Source organism: Bombina bombina, chromosome 2 (genome assembly GCF_027579735.1).
Source record: "Bombina bombina isolate aBomBom1 chromosome 2, aBomBom1.pri, whole genome shotgun sequence".
Taxonomy (NCBI): domain Eukaryota; kingdom Metazoa; phylum Chordata; class Amphibia; order Anura; family Bombinatoridae; genus Bombina; species Bombina bombina.
The window spans coordinates 531,374,281-531,390,597 of NC_069500.1; the positions used below are offsets into that span (position 1 = coordinate 531,374,281).

At 38.6% G+C, this 16,317-nt stretch overlaps 2 protein-coding genes across 4 annotated transcripts in view; one reads left to right on the plus strand and one right to left on the minus strand.

Annotated features, from left to right (window-relative positions):
• IPO4 (importin 4) overlaps nucleotides 1–16,317 on the minus strand; it is a 722,238-nt gene that overhangs the window by 169,970 nt on the left and 535,951 nt on the right. For both annotated transcript variants that reach the window (XM_053702364.1, XM_053702363.1), the window contains exons 24-25: nucleotides 10,034–10,078; nucleotides 1,446–1,571 (exon numbers count right to left, since the gene is read on the minus strand). In XM_053702364.1, the coding sequence (XP_053558339.1) occupies nucleotides 1,446–1,571; nucleotides 10,034–10,078 (171 nt within the window). The remainder of the gene's footprint in view (nucleotides 1–1,445; nucleotides 1,572–10,033; nucleotides 10,079–16,317) is intronic.
• Nucleotides 3,129–9,866, plus strand: LOC128649224 (uncharacterized). Of its 2 annotated transcripts, XR_008400655.1 has the most exons (3): nucleotides 3,129–3,505; nucleotides 4,247–4,474; nucleotides 4,619–5,561. XR_008400655.1 is itself a non-coding variant. In XM_053702365.1 (2 exons), exons 1-2 carry the CDS (start codon nucleotides 3,361–3,363, stop codon nucleotides 9,575–9,577), a joined length of 807 nt encoding a protein of 268 aa, XP_053558340.1. In that variant the 5' UTR covers nucleotides 3,129–3,360; the 3' UTR covers nucleotides 9,578–9,866. The 2 variants fall into 2 exon arrangements, 1 of the variants encoding a protein (XP_053558340.1); XM_053702365.1 differs by lacking the exons at nucleotides 4,247–4,474; nucleotides 4,619–5,561 and adding an exon at nucleotides 8,916–9,866.

A 16,317-nucleotide genomic window follows, 5' to 3' on the forward strand; every position in this document is an offset into this window, starting at 1 on the left:
CAACACTTAGGCCTAGATTACATGTGGAGCACAAAAATGTTAAAGCTATTTGGCATTAGCATTGTTTGAGTGCAATACATATCACTTCCAGTTTTGCACTCATTTTACAAGTTAAAAGTTGTTATTTTTTTAATGGATTGAGTCTAGTGTGTGTTAGACATCTGCATGCTGGGTAGCACAGATGCATTAAATACCTACACATAATAGACTTTTAAGGGGTGTAAAGTAAAACTCATTCTCGGTTCCGCCCATTGTCATATACCATATGCCTTTAATTCTGAGACAAAACTTTCTTTCATTAATAAACCTTTGATTGTCAAGTATTAAAGGTACAGGCTATTCAAGAGTTTTTATTGTTTAAAAAGATAGATAATCCCTTTATTACCAACACTGTTATATTAATACACTTTTTACCTCTGTGATTACCTGATTTCTAAGCATGTGCAGACAGCCCCTTATCTCTGTTCTTTTGACAGACTTGCATTGTAGCCAATCAGTGCTGACTCCTAGGTAACTCCACGAGAGTGAGCACAATGTTATCTAATATGAAACACATGAATTAGCAGTTTCTAACTGTGAAAAACTGTCAAAATGCACTGAGATAAGAGGCGGCCTTCAAGGGCTTAGAAATTCGCATATGAGCCTACCTAGGTTTAGTTTTCAACTAAGAATAACAAGGGAACAATGCAATGCAATATTGATCATAAAAGTGAATTGGAAAGTTGTTTAAAATGGCATACTCTGGTCTCAAAAACGACAAATTTTAAAGCAGTATTTTGAAATGCGCTTGGATGTTTCGTCCACAGTAAGATACTTTGGTTAACACTTTGAACCATCTAATACTAGATTGTACATTATTCTCTCTCAAAGCTAAGCGCAAGATAATGCACTTTGTGCTTTCATTTGTGCTCCACTTGTAATTTAGCCCTTAATGTCTACAATAATTTTATTGTTCAATTTTTTTTTTTTGCATGAGCAGAACAAAGGATGTGAGAACTCCAGATTAACATTAATTGAAACAAGTGGATTCTTTTTTTCTTTTACTAGGATAGTGGTTAATCTTTCCTTTATATATATATATATATATATATATATATATATTTTAAATTTGTAATTACAACCCAGCAACCAGGTAAGCTAATTTTGGAATAACTTTGACATTAGGGCTACCTCACTGCTAGAAATAAGGAAGTGCCTCTGTCTATGGGTACGTCTATGGTACAGTAATGCTGAAAATAAGGAGCTCTGGTCTGTCCTCCTTCCCCATTGCAAAACACATTAATATAGTATAAAACATCTGTCTGTAATGACAGTATTTATTTGTACACCTATTTTACATTGGAAATAAGGCGTATAGGGATAGATGCACTGTATAAGAACACACACAAACACCGCTCACGACATATAAGAACAAATATGGTGGCATAAAGACATAGCGTACATACTGTTTTATTGAGGAGCAGTGGAAGAAACCCTACAAAATAAGGAGCAAATGTAGCTCCACCAACTGCAGCAGCAACCAGAGGGATCCCTTCCCCTGCATGTTCTATTAGCATAGAGTCCAACTCCGGCTGAAAGGAAAGAAACACAAAAAGCATTGTCTTTTATACTAAATGGCCATATAAATGCAATGTGGGGTTAGGTAAGGAGATGATTATTGTGTGGATAAAATACAGTGACTGGGTAATTGCAATGCGTGTAGACTGAGCATTGAGCATGTTTGTGTAATGCGCATTGGAGAAAGGAGCTCACTGCAGTAAGTGAGACTCAGATTCGTGTTTGCAGAATGGAAAGAGAAGAAAAGTGGGTGGAAGAAAACAAAAACTGACTTTTATGCATTTAAAATGAAACACATAGCTCACGGGTCTGTGAGAAAGAAGTTCTCTACATTTAGCCACCAATCAGCAAGCACTACTAAGGGTACTGAACAAAAAATGGTCTGGCTCCTAAACTTAAATTCCTGCTTTTCAAAAAAAGATACTAATAGAATGAAAAAAATGATAATAGGAGTAAATTAGAAAGTTGCTTAAACCTACATGCTCTATCTGAATCATGAAAGAAAAAAAAAATAGGTTTAGTGTCCCTTTAAAGGCTGCAATTTCTGTCAAAGGCAGTCTTACTAAGTGCTGACTGGGAACTTTTTCACATGTCACATTTACTGTTTTTATCTTTTTTTTTTCTTCAATCTGTTGAAATCAGAACATAGTAACTGTGCCTTAAAATATAAACAGACACGTCAAAATTATATTTATTATGTAAGGCCTTACATTATTATACACATATTACAGCAACAGAGATATACACATGTATTTTGTAGGGGGGGGGGATGGGTGATTATTGCAGAGGGCCATGCCAATCATGTGCCAACTTAAGACTGAGTATGAGACTTACAATTTAAAAATAAGTAAATGTGTTCAGGAAAATGTTTTTCTCTGTTTAGAACATACAAGCAAACCTTTAATCTTTAGAGTGATTTTGTCTAAAAACACGTGTGTTCCATTAAAGGGACATAAAGTAGAAATAAGAAAGTGGTCATTTGCTACAGCATTTTATTATTGCCCTATTGCTTTTGTATAATTATGTGTTGACCCTTGCTGGTTGATTGACAGCTTTGCCCATCCATTACCACTTAGTGGTTCAGCAGCCATGTTAAGCTGTAGACCAGTAGTGCAATGCTGGTCTGCAAGCAATAGCACAATTATAAAATAGTTGCATTCGAGCATTCAGTTATTGCCCTTTATAACTGCATGTTTTTAACAGAAAGAAACAACAATCATTTTATCAACAATTAATTTATAAAACAATATTTCTCACACTATCCAGTGTAGAAATTTACTGCACAGAGGAAAAAAAGATGCATACAAACTAGACAGAGAGGATTGCTAGGGTGTTATATGAAATACATGTTACCACAATGAATGAAAACTGATGAATGTTAGAAGAAACTATAAAAAAATAAATTGACTTGATGTGGGGAGGATTATAACACTCGTATACATACACCTGAAACTGTGGGTGTGTTATCAACAGAAAGCCTGAGGGCATTTGCTGGCTAGAAGACAGTACACACAGGATCCGGCTGATTTACCTGCTCTACAGGTTAATCACCTGTATAGCAAACACACAGAAAGAACAAAACTGAGCTACCAAGACTGCAAACACAAGGTGAGAGGGAGAGAGAGGGGTTGGCTGGCATAAACGGAAAGGCATATTGACTAACAGACAGCACAGGACACATGCATTGTTCATCTTGTAACTTTGGAGACAAAAATGAAGTGACCGAAGTTCTCTAAGTCTCAGGAAGAGATGGAAAAAGATCCCAGAGAAATTAAATGAGTGAGAAGAGGGAAAACTACAGACATGGGTATGGAAGAGACCATTCTCAGCCTTCAAATTGGAAAAAGCGCTCTTAATTTCCTTCCTTTCTTGTGTGGACCTAAGGTTCAGAACCAAACAGTGATCTCTTCTCTGCTCATCGTGATAGTCACAGACACTCTCATCACAGGTGAGCACACTTAGGCTTGTCCTCTTGTCACTTACACAGCGGATTATGTGTAACAGTACTGGGCAAAAAAAAAATCTTTATTAAAGCCTCCTATCTATTACAGTACTACAGCATGTTTAACTAACTACTCAATATTTGTTCCCATTTCAGTCCCTTGCCCAGCTGTAATTCCATATGAGTGGCTAAAGGCTACACATTAGCACTGTTAAAGGGACTTTCTACTGTTATAATAAAATGCTTTAGTTTGACAGACATTTAATACCCAGATAAAACAAAATGCTAATATCTAGTACATTTCATGGAACTTTCTATTCTAATAATAATGCACTTATTTGTTAGAGCAATTTATTAATAAACACATTCTTGTTGCAAAGTGTATGTTTAGTCCCTGCAAAAGGGTTAAAGACAAAGTTAACTCATGAGTGGCAAAGCATTGCTGCTTCTAAGCAGGATACAGCCACTGAGCCAATCAGGAGTGGAATATACAGGTAGTTTTCCAATTCTCTTCCTTGTCCTGGTTAGAAACAGCTCCGAAATGCACCTGCTTAAAGGGACAGTCTACACAAAAATTGTTATTGTTTAAAAAGATAGATAATGCCTTTACTTCCCATTCCCCAGCTTTGCACAACCAACATTGTTAGATTAATATATATAACATTTAAACCTTTAATGTCTGCCTGTTTCAAAGGCTCTATTGACAGCCTCTTAAACACATGCTTTTGTATTTGCTTTTCACAACAGGAGACTGCTAGTTCATGGGGGCCATATAAATAACAATGTGTTCACGCCTGGAGAGTTATTTAAGAGTTAGCACAATACAGCACTAAAATGCAAATCAGAAATGAGGTAATTAAAGCTCCAAATAACAATGGCCGGGTCAAGAGAATATAAAATGTAATCACTTCCGGTTTCGCGTTACGATGATGAAATCCACTTCCGGTACTACGGAAAAAACAATTACAAAACAAGGTATATAAAGACCATAATTATAAGGTAAAACCAGTCTTGATAAAGGTCAGTGTATGACCGAAACGCGTCGACTGGTAAGTGACACTCTGGTAATATTATTTGTTTGAAAACATCTGCACTATTATTGTTTTTGTTTTTTGGCAGAAGGAATTATATCTGCAGCAAGCTGAATTGACCGTTTGGGTCACTACTTAGGAGATACATTGCACCTAAACACTGGGAGAAAACCACTGCACTTAACACTGGGAGAAAACCACTACACACTTATATCTCAATCTGACATTACATATGGCTGTGTGATTGTTCACACTTATCCAGGACCATTTTTTTATATATTTTTTCTTTTTTCTATTTTCCTTTTCACTCGCAAGTTTTTATTTTTCACGATGGATTGCTATTGATTTATTTGAACATTGTATTTGCACAATTTTGAAGAGTGCTGATTTACTGCTTATTGTCCGTTGAGGAAGACTGCTATAATTTATACCAAATTAAGTTTTTTCTGTTCACACTGTTCTTTGCATATCGTTTTAAAATGCTGCTTTTTCACCATTTTTTCTATAAGTTTTTGTGACACACATGAGTTTTTGCCATTTGTTGAAACAAAGTATATTCTTTGACTTTTGTTGACACTTAAGTTTATTCTTTGACACACAAGTTTATTAAACCTGACATAAGCCCATTTAAACTGCATCAGCTACATTTAAACTGCATCATCTGCATTTCATTTTATTCTTGTTGTTAACCATTTGATGTGAAAACACATTTATCATCCAGTAAATAGATTCGTCTAACACAAATATATAAGTACTAGGACCATCGCCTCTCACCGACCATAGGTCCAAAATTATATATATTTTTATATCAATTATATATTTTTATATATATTTATATTTCTTTTATTTTATCTACCATAAAGCTAGACATCCTACATAATTGTTTGAGTTCTGTCACATGCAACGACTGTCGAATCTAAAGAAATTGGTTTTAACTTATTGTAAAATCTTGGATCCTTGATTACATTTTTACTGTTTTATGTGTAAATTTTATATAAAATGTTGTTTTGAATAAATTGACACAAATTTTATATTCTCTTGACCCGGCCATTGTTATTTGGAGCTTTAATTACCTCATTTCTGATTATCCATTTGTTCTGACCGCTAGGGGTCAATTTATTAAAGCTAAGGGTCCCATAAGTAGTAGGCGCTTAGTGTAACCTCATATCATTTAGACTAAAATGCAAATCGATAGATAATAACTAAAAGTCATGTGATCATGGGGCTGTGAGAAGTTGCTTAGATACAAGGTAATCACAGAAGTAAAAAGTATATTAATATAACTGTGTTGGTTATGCAAAACTGGGGAATGGGTAATAAAGTGAATATCTTTTAAAACAATAAAAATGATATTGTAGACTGTCCCTTTAAGCCCCTTTTAGCACATAATACACAGAAAACAGGAGATTACTAGTTCACAGGTTCTGTTGTTCTTTGGAAAAAACATTCAATACAAAACTAGGGTGCAGTCAAGCTGTTCAATGCTGCCATCTATTGTTGGGCTTTGGGAAAATGTTTAACCACACTGGAGTTCTTAAATATTACAGTAAACATTTTTAGTATGAAGGCTCCAGAAAAATAAATAAATGAATAGGTTTTATACAGTCTTAATGTGAAGCTGTTGTGTTCAACCACTACTAAGAAGACTGGGTTAGCACAGTATCAAAGCTGCCTGTGTATCTAACCCTGAAGCCTTATACCAGAACAAGATTATAGGAAGCAAATTACATTACACTACTCTTTAGTAGTTAAGGGATTTAACCCAAAATAATAAACAAAGCACAAGTACCAATACAAATAGGCCTCACACACTTCAAAAGCTGTGTGTTAAAACTTTCACTGTTTTACAGAATCAGTCATAAAAGCACGAGAAACCCTTAGGTACAATCATTTTCTGTTAAAATAAACAACGCCAACATGGGATAATTTACGGTTACTCTTTTGCTTATATTATGCAAACAAATTATTTAAATCCTGCCTGGTTCAACAAAGATCTGTCAAACAAGAAAGAGAATGGACAAGCAAATATTTAGAATTAAAATGTCATGCTGGCAGCCCATGATACCTTGTAATGTAGATGTTTGCAAAATAATGACAATAAAACCTACAACAGTAAAATCTAGTTATATGTTACTGAGTAATAGCACATTTGTACTATCACAAATAAGTTATCTATTTTTTTTTTTCTTTAAATAAGCAAGTCTAAATTATAGGCATTTAGTGCAATAGTTAAATATTGTAAGGGCTTAGAGTATACTTGAAGGGACATTAAACACTAAATAAATGCTAGATAGAATGTTGCAGTCAAAGAAAAGATTAGCCTGAGAATATATATTTTTTAAAGTTTCTTTAGTTGTTAAAATATTGACAAAATAAGTGTAAACTTTTAGTGTCTATAAAACACTGGGAGCTGCCATGTTGTAACTTAGGTTACCTTCTCTGCTGTGGCCAATTAGGGACAGTTATAAATAGGTCACTAGAGTGTGCAGCCAATGGTTGTGTAGAATATAACAGCATTCTGCACTTCCATTTCTAACAGGAACTAAAACGCTCACAATTTCAAAATGGAATTAAAGGAAAAGTGACAAAATAAATATCAAAAGTATATTGCAGAGTTTTTTTGTACATACCATTTATCATTTTATATCACCATCTCATAGGGGCATATTTATCAAGGTCCGTATGGAGCTTGAAGCCCTGTGTTTATGGTGACTCTTCAGGCTCACCAGAAACAGTAGTTATGATGCATCAGTCTAATGACCGCTGCTCCATAATCTGTCCGCCTGCACTGAGGAGGCGGACAGCGATCGCCAGAAATCAACCTGATCGAATACGATCGGGTTGATTAACACCCCCTGCTAGCGGACGATTGCCTGCCAATCTGCAGGGGGCGGTATTGCACCAGCAGTTCACATTTGATAAATAGGCCCCAAAGTGTTTATTTCCCTTTAAAGGGACAGTAAAGTAAAAATTAAACTTTCAAGATTTAGCTAGATTATGCAAGTTTAAACAAATTGCCATTTTACTATTATTATTAATTTCGCTCTGTTCTCTTGGTATACTTTGTTAAAGAGCAATCCTAGGTGAGCTCAGGAGCGTGCATGTTTCTTTAGCCATCCAGAAGCAGTGTTTGAAACAATGTTTATAGCAATGTTATACATAGGTGCAAATACTGCTGCTATAGCATTATAAATACATGACACATTACAAAGGATACAAAAAGAACAAAGCATGTCTGAAAGCTGTTTAAATTTGCATACTCTATCTAAATGACTAAGACTTTAATTTTGACTTAATTTGTACTTTTTAACACAAAAGTGTGATGTCATATACACATTCATATTAAAGGGACAGTATACACTCATTTTCATATAACTGCATGTAATAGACACTACTATAAAGAATAAGATGCACAGATAATGATATAAAAATCCAGTATAAAACTGTTTAAAAACTTACTTAGAAGCTTTCAGTTTAGCTCTGTTGAAAAGGTAGCTGGAAAGCCCACTGCAATTGGAAAATAAGACACTCCCCCCCCTCCCCCTTCTTTTGCATATGAAAAGACCCTTTACACAAACAGGAGCAAGCTGGAGAAGGTAGCTGACCGTATTCACATAAAACTTTGGGGCTTGGTTAGGAGTTTGAAAATCAGAGCAATGTTATTTAAACATAAGCAAAACTATACATTTATTTAAAAAAAAACAAAAAACTTTATGGGCTATATAAATAGATCATCTACAAAACATTTATGCAAAGAAAAAATGAGTGTATAATGTCCCTTTAATACTATTCATACAACTTCTAATCAAATAATTAAATTTTCTTTAATCCAGTCTTGTTTTTACGTGGTTATCTTTTTATTACCTACATACCAAACTACAGTAATTGGCAAACAATGGACCCTTAACTCCATGTTATCTGAATAATTAACAGTTAAATCCATAAACCTTGGACCAGATAACTCCCTACAAGGCTCCTATAGATACTGCATTTGCATATAATACTAATAATAATCATCCAAACAAAAAAAGTAGTATAGGTTACTTGCATTAATGCATTTATTGCTTTCTTACACACAATTACCTATTTCTTGCAAATCAAGACTGTAATTTTGGAATATAGTTCAGTATATGAATTTGTGATTCAGATTTGATAAAATGATAGGTTAGATAGATGCATTTTGGTTATTTTAAGTGAACATTGAAGCTTAGGGCAATAATAATTTTGATTGTGTTCGGTAGACAACAATCTAATGGTTTCCTTATTTGTATGTTGTGGGTAAAATTTAGATATTATTGAGTACTGCAGTGTTTGCCTTGTCTAGCAGGGTTACTCTCAGACTATTGTCAAACTATAACCCACTAAGACGTTTTCTTTTGTTGTAGGATTCCTGCTGTCTCTTTGGTTTTCTGAATGGCCACTGGCTTTTGGCCTGGAGAAAGTATCTCTGCGATTCCTCTGCTTTCAGAATGAGACATACAGCTGCATAGCTTTGCTAGTCCCCTGGGTGTGCCTCAGTGAAGAATGGTGTCGCTCTCGTTTGTTCAGGTGGAGTGGTCTCACTGGTGCAGAACAATCGCTCAGCGCACAGGCTAGTCTTCTCAGTCTCACCTGCTGGATTTTTGCTGCTTTTTGTGGTAGCCATATATTTAATATGCAACCCACAGAATGCAGTTCATGGGAATGGAGTTGTCTATTCATACATCTCAATCAGGACAAAATTCATGACTGGCTACTTCCCTGCACTGGCATTGTGCTAGGTATTTCTCTGTCCTACAGCTCTTTAACACCATGGGACTCTGAGCTGGACACAATGTGGTGGAGAGGGAAATCCTTTTGTATTCTGCTGACGCACATCCTACTTGGTGTAGGGACTCTAATCACCTTTTGGTTTCTACCTCCATTTCTAGCAGTCAGTTCCTGGTCTGTTCTAGCTCTGGAGGGCACCTGCAGTATTTTTAGACTTCAGACCCCTGAACCACTGAAGAGTGTCCACAGCGAAGACACAACAAATGCCAGTCAAAGCACAGGAAAACAACATATATGACATATATGAAGAGGTACTGATTGCATAGCAAAATGTACAGACAAAACATGTGAGATAAAAAGCTTGAAGAATTAGGAGAATAATAAAAACACACAGCGATTAAAAAAAAGATATCAAGAAAGAAGGCCAAGAGCCAAGTGGACATAACGTGTGAAAAACTAGAAAAAAAGCAGAGCGAGATGATGCAGGAAAAGGGAATGAATACATGGATTATTATGGGTGGGCTTTATATGTATTTGTGTGAACTATATTTTTATTTATAGACAATAAATATTTATCATAAAACAAATGCACAGACTAGATTACTATTAGTAATGTAAGATATCTGCTTGAAAAATAGACCTTATGTGCAAGAGTTGTTGTGTATAATCACGACTACTGAATAGCAGAAAATAAAAGGGTTAAATTATGTCATCTTTATATAAGGCGAAGGGTGTATTCAAGTGCAATATTTACCTGTTGCTCATCTTCATCTTCAAACTCAGGGTCCTGGCACGCAGTCTAGAGAGCATGGAAAAAGACGTTTCATCTTAATGCAAAAGCTCAATTATTTAAAGGGACAGTATACACTAATTGTCATATAACTGCATGTAATAGACACTATTATAAAGAATAAGATGCAGAGACACTGATATAAAAAACAAAATTTATGCTTACCTGATAAATTTATTTCTCTTGAGGTGTATCCAGTCCACAGGTTCATCCATTACTTGTGGGATATTCTCCTTCCCAACAGGAAGTTGCAAGAGGACACCCACAGCAGAGCTGTCTATATAGCTCCTCCCCTAACTGCCACCCCCAGTCATTCGACCGAAGACAAGCAAGAAAAAAGGAGAAACTATAGGGTGCAGTGGTGACTGTAGTTTAAAAAATAAAAAACACCTGCCTTAAAATGACAGGGCGGGCCGTGGACTGGATACAGCACAAGAGAAATAAATTTATCAGGTAAGCATAAATTTTGTTTTCTCTTGTAAAGGTGTATCCAGTCCACGAGTTCATCCATTACTTGTGGGATACCAATACCAAAGCTTTAGGACACGGATGAAGGGAGGGACAAGGCAGGAACTTAAACGGAAGGCACAACTGCCTGTAAGACCTTTCTCCCAAAAATAGCCTCCGAAGAAGCAAAAGTATTGAATTTGTAGAATTTAGAAAAAGTGTGAAGCGAAGACCAAGTCGCCGCCTTACAAATCTGTTCAACAGAAGCCTCATTTTTAAAAGCCCATGTGGAAGCCACCGCTCTAGTGGAATGAGCTGTAATTCTTTCAGGAGGCTGCTGGCCAGCAGTCTCATAAGCTTGGCGGATTATGCTTCTCAGCCAAAAAGAAAGAGAAGTTGCCGAAGCCTTTTGGCCTCTCCTCTGTCCAGAGCAGACAACAAACAAAGCAGATGTTTGACGAAAATCCTTCGTAGCTTGTAAATAAAACTTTAATGCACGAACCACATCAAGATTGTGTAAAAGACGTTCCTTCTTTGAGGAAGGATTAGGACATAATGAAGGAACAACAATCTTCTGATTGATGTTCTTATTAGATACTACCTTAGGAAGAAACCCAGGTTTGGTACGCAAAACTACCTAATCTGCATGGAAAATCAGATAAGGGGAATCACACTGTAAGGCAGATAACTCTGAAACTCTTCGAGCCGAGGAGATAGCTATTAGGAACAGAACGTTCCAAGATAAAAGTTTAATATCTATGGAATGCAAAGGTTCAAACGGAACCCCTTGAAGAACTTTAAGAACTAAATTTAAACTCCATGGCGGAGCAACAGGTTTAAACACAGGCTTAATTCTAACTAAAGTCTGACAAAACGCCTGAACGCCTGGAACCTCAGCCAGACGTTTGTGCAAAAGAATAGACAGAGCAGAAATCTGTCCCTTTAAGGAACTAGCAGACAATCCTTTCTCCAATCCCTCTTGGAGAAAGGATAAGATTCTAGGAATCCTGACTTTACTCCATGAGTAACCCTTGGATTCACACCAATGAAGATATTTACACCATATCTTATGATAGATTTTCCTGGTGACAGGCTTTCGAGCCTGAATTAAGGTATCAATGACCGACTCGGAAAAACCATGCTTTGATAGAATCAAGCGTTCAATCTACAAGCAGTCAGACGCAGAGAAATTAGATTTGGATGTTTGAAAGGACCTTGAAGTAGAAGGTCCTGCCTCAGCGGCAGAGTCCATGGTGGAAAGGATGACATGTCCACCAGATCTGCATACCAAGTCCTGCATGGCCACGCAGGAGCTATCAAAATCACCGAAGCTCTCTCCTGCTTGATCTTGGCAATCAGACGAGGGAGCAGAGGAAATGGTGTTAACACATAAGCCAGGCTGAAGGACCAGGGCGCTGCTAGAGCATCTATCAGCGCTGCCTTGGGATCCCTGGACCCGTAACAAGGAAGCTTGGCGTTCTGACGAGACGCCATGAGATCCAGTTCTGGTTTGCCCCATAGTTGAATCAACTGGGCAAATACCTCCGGATGGAGCTCCCACTCCCCCGGATGAAAAGTCTGCCGACTTAGGAAATCCGCCTCCCAGTTCTCTACTCCTGGGATATGGATAGCTGAGAGATGGCAAGAGTGAACCTCTGCCCATAGAATTATCTTTGAAACCTCCAACATCGCCAGGGGGCTCCTTGTACCCCCCTGATGGTTGATATAGGCTACAGTCGTGATGTTGTCCGACTGAAATCTGATGAACCTGACCGCAGCTAGCTGAGGCCAAGCCTGAAGAGCATTGAATATCGCTCTTAGTTCCAGAATGTTTATCGGAAGGAGGGCTTCCTCCTGAGTCCACGAACCCTGAGCCTTCAGGGAGTTCCAGACTGCACCCCAGCCCAGAAGGCTGGCATCTGTCGTCACTATAGTCCATTCTGGCCAGCGGAAGCTCATTCCCCTGGACAGATGGACCCGAGATAGCCACCAGAGAAGAGAATCCCTGGTCTCTTGATCCAGATTTAGCAGAGGGGACAAATCTGTGTAATCCCCATTCCACTGATTGAGCATGCAAAGTTGCAGTGGACTGAGATGTAGGCGGGCAAACGGAACTATGTCCATTGCCGCTAACATTAAGCCGATTACTTCCATACACTGAGCCACTGACGGCTGAGAAGTGGAATAAAGAGCACGGCAGGAAGTTAGAAGCTTTGACAACCTGACCTCTGTCAGAAAAATCTTCATTTCTAATGAATCTATCAGAGTTCATAGGAAGGAAACTCTTGTGAGAGGGGAGAGAGAACTCCTTTCTTCGTTCACCTTCCACCCATGAGACCTCAGGAATGCCAGAACAATGTCCGTATGGGACTTGGCGATTTGAAAATTCGACGCCTGTATCAGAATGTCGTCTAGGTAAGGAGCCACCGCTATGCCTCGTGGCCTTAGAACCGCCAGTAGGGACCCTAGAACCTTCGTAAAGATTCTTGGTGCCGTCGCTAACCCGAAGGGAAGAGCCACAAACTGGCAATGCCTGTCTAGGAAGGCAAACCTGAGAAACCGATGATGATCTCTGTGTATCGGAATGTGGAGATAAGCATCCTTTAAGTCCACGGTAGTCCTATATTGACCCTCCTGGATCATAGGTAGGATGATTCGAATAGTCTCCATCTTGAAGGATGGGACCCTGAGAAATTTGTTTAGGATCTTGAGATCCAAGATTGGTCTAAAAGTTCCCTCTTTTTTGGGAACTATAAACAGATTTGAATAGAATCCTTGCCCCTGTTCCTCCCTTGGAACTGGGTGGATCACTCCCATAACCAGAAGGTCTTGAATACAACATAAGAATGCCTCTCTCTTTATCTGGTTTGCAGATAATTGTGAGAGATGAAATCTCCCCTTTGGAGATGAAGCTTTGAAATCCAGAAGATATCCCTGGGAAACAATCTCCAGAGCCCAGGGATCCTGGACGTCTCTTGAACAAGCCTGGGCGAAGAGAGAAAGTCTGCCCCCAACTAGATCCGGTCCCGTATCGGGGGCTACTCCTTCATGCTGTCTTAGAGGCAGCAGCAGGTTTTTTGGCCTGCTTTTCCATGTTCCAAGCCTGGTTAGGTCTCCAGACTGGCTTGGACTGGGCAAAATTTCCTTCTTGTTTTGCAGTAGAGGAAGTTGAAGCTGCGCCACTCTTGAAGTTTCGAAAGGAACGAAAATTAGTCTGTTTGGTCTTTAATTTGTTGGACCTATCCTGGGGAAGGGCGTGGCCTTTTCCTCCAGTAATATTAGAAATGATCTCCTTCAGTCCAGGCCCGAATAGGGTCTGCCCTTTGAAGGGGATGTTGAGAAGCTTTGAAGTAACGTCAGCTGACCAGGATTTAAGCCATAGCGCCCTACGCGCCTGAATGGCAAAACCTGAATTCTTAGCCGTTAGCTTTGTTAAATGAAAAACGGCGTCAGAAATAAATGAATTGGCTAACTTAAGAGCTTTAAGCCTTTCTAGGATATCATCCAATGGGGTCTCCACCTGTAGAGCCTCTTCAAGAGACTCGAACTAGAAAGCCGCTGCAGCAGTGACTGGGGCAATGCATGCAAGAGGCTGGAGAATAAAACCTTGTTGTATAAAGATTTTCTTAAGGAAACCCTCTAATTTTTTATCCATTGGATCTAGGAAAGCACAACTGTCCTCAACGGGGATAGTTGTACGCTTAGCTAGGGTAGAGACTGCTCCCTCCACCTTAGGGACCGTCTGCCACGAGTCCCGTGTAGCGGCATCTATGGGAAACATCTTTTTAAAAGCAGGAGGGGGAGAGAACGGTACACCTGGTCTATCCCATTCCTTCGTAATAATTTCTGAAAACCTCTTAGGGATTGGAAAAACATCAGTGTAAACAGGCACTGCAAAGTATTTGTCCATTTTACACAATTTCTCTGGGACTACAATGGTGTCACAGTCATCCAGAGTTGCTAAAACCTCCCTGAGCAACAAGCGGAGGTGTTCAAGCTTAAATTTAAATGCTGTCATTTCAGAGTCAGACTGAAGTAACGCCTTCCCTGAATCAGAAATGTCACCCACAGATAGAAGCTCTCCTGCTTCGGCTTCTGTACATTGTGAGGGTATATCAGACATAGCTACTAAAGCGTCAGAAAGCTCTGTATTTGTTCTAGCCCCAGAGCTGTCTCGCTTTCCATGTAACCCTGGCAGTTTGGACAATACCTCTGTGAGGGTATGATTCATAACTGCCGCCATGTCTTGTAAGGTAAACGCATTGGACGCGCCAGATGTACTTGGCATCACTTGCGCGGGAGATATAGGTTCTGACACATTGGGAGAGCTAGGTGGTTTAACCTCCCTTTTGTCAGTCTGAGAAACCTCTGGTGATAAATCTTTAAAACCCATAATATATATAAATATGGTCTTTATAACTTATAGAAAGGTCAGTGCATTTGGTACACATTCTAAGAGGGGGTTCCACAATGGCTTCTAAACATAATGAACAAGGAGTTTCCTCTATGTCAGACATGTTTAACAGACTAGTAATGAGACCAGCAAGCTTGGAAAACACTTTAATAAATGTGAAAAAGCAATTAAACAAAAACGGTACTGTGCCTTTAAGAGAAAAAAAAACTACCACATAAACTGCAAAACAGTGTTAAAAAGTAGTAAACTCTACGAAATTTTTACAGCATGTATAAGAGACTAAAGCAGCATTGCACCTACTTGCAAATGGATGATTAACCCCTTAGGCCCCAAACCGGATTAGAAAAACGGTAAAACTGTTAAAAAACAGTAAAAAACAGTCAAATACACTGCCACAGCTCTGCTGTGGCTCCTACCTGCCCTTAAACACAATTTTTGCAGGTAAAAAAACCCCTCTATAGTGGTCCCAGATGCCAGAGGACTCCATTAGGGAAGCTGGGTGTCTCAGTCTGAATATCAACTGCGCATAAAGTGCGCGAAAATAGGCCCCTCCCACCATGCACTCAATGTCAGAGGGCCTTAAAAAAGTACTCCTAGGAGTAATCTAACAAGCCATGTGGAAAACTAGGCCCCAAATAAAGATTTATCACCCTCAGAGAAAAAACTTTTTTTCTGTAAGTTATACAAACAATTTTACACTAAGTAATATGAGAGTTAACATGAATATTACCCTTATCTTGTAAGCATGATCCCAGTCGTTGTTAAATCACTGTATCAGGCTTACCTCAAGTATACCAGGCACTGTCAGCATTTTCTAGACCTTATCATCTCTCTAGAAAAAAATATACTGAACATACCTCAAAGCAGGTGATCTGCAAACCGTCCCCCCAACTGAAGTTTTCTTTCCATACTCTTCAGTTATGTGTGAGAACAGCAATGGACCTTAGTTACAAACCGCTAAGATCATCAACCTCCAGGCAGATTCTTCTTCCAATTTCTGCCTGAGATTAAAACAGTACAATGCCGGTACCGTTTAAAAATAAACTCTTGATTGAAGGTAAAAACTACACTAAGTCACCACATATCTCTTGATACTTCCTTTCTTGTCGAGAGTTGCAAGAGAATGACTGGGGGTGGAAGTTAGGGGAGGAGCTATATAGACAGCTCTGCTGTGGGTGTCCTCTTGCAACTTCCTGTTGGGAAGGAGAATATCCCACAAGTAATGGATGAACCCGTGGACTGGATACACCTTTACAAGAGAAACCCAGTATAAAACTGTTTAAAAACTTACTTAGAAGCTCTCAGTTTAGCTCTGTTGAAAAGGTAGCTGGAAAGCCCAAAGCAAGTGCAAAATAAGACACTCCCCCCCCCCTTCTTTTGCATATGA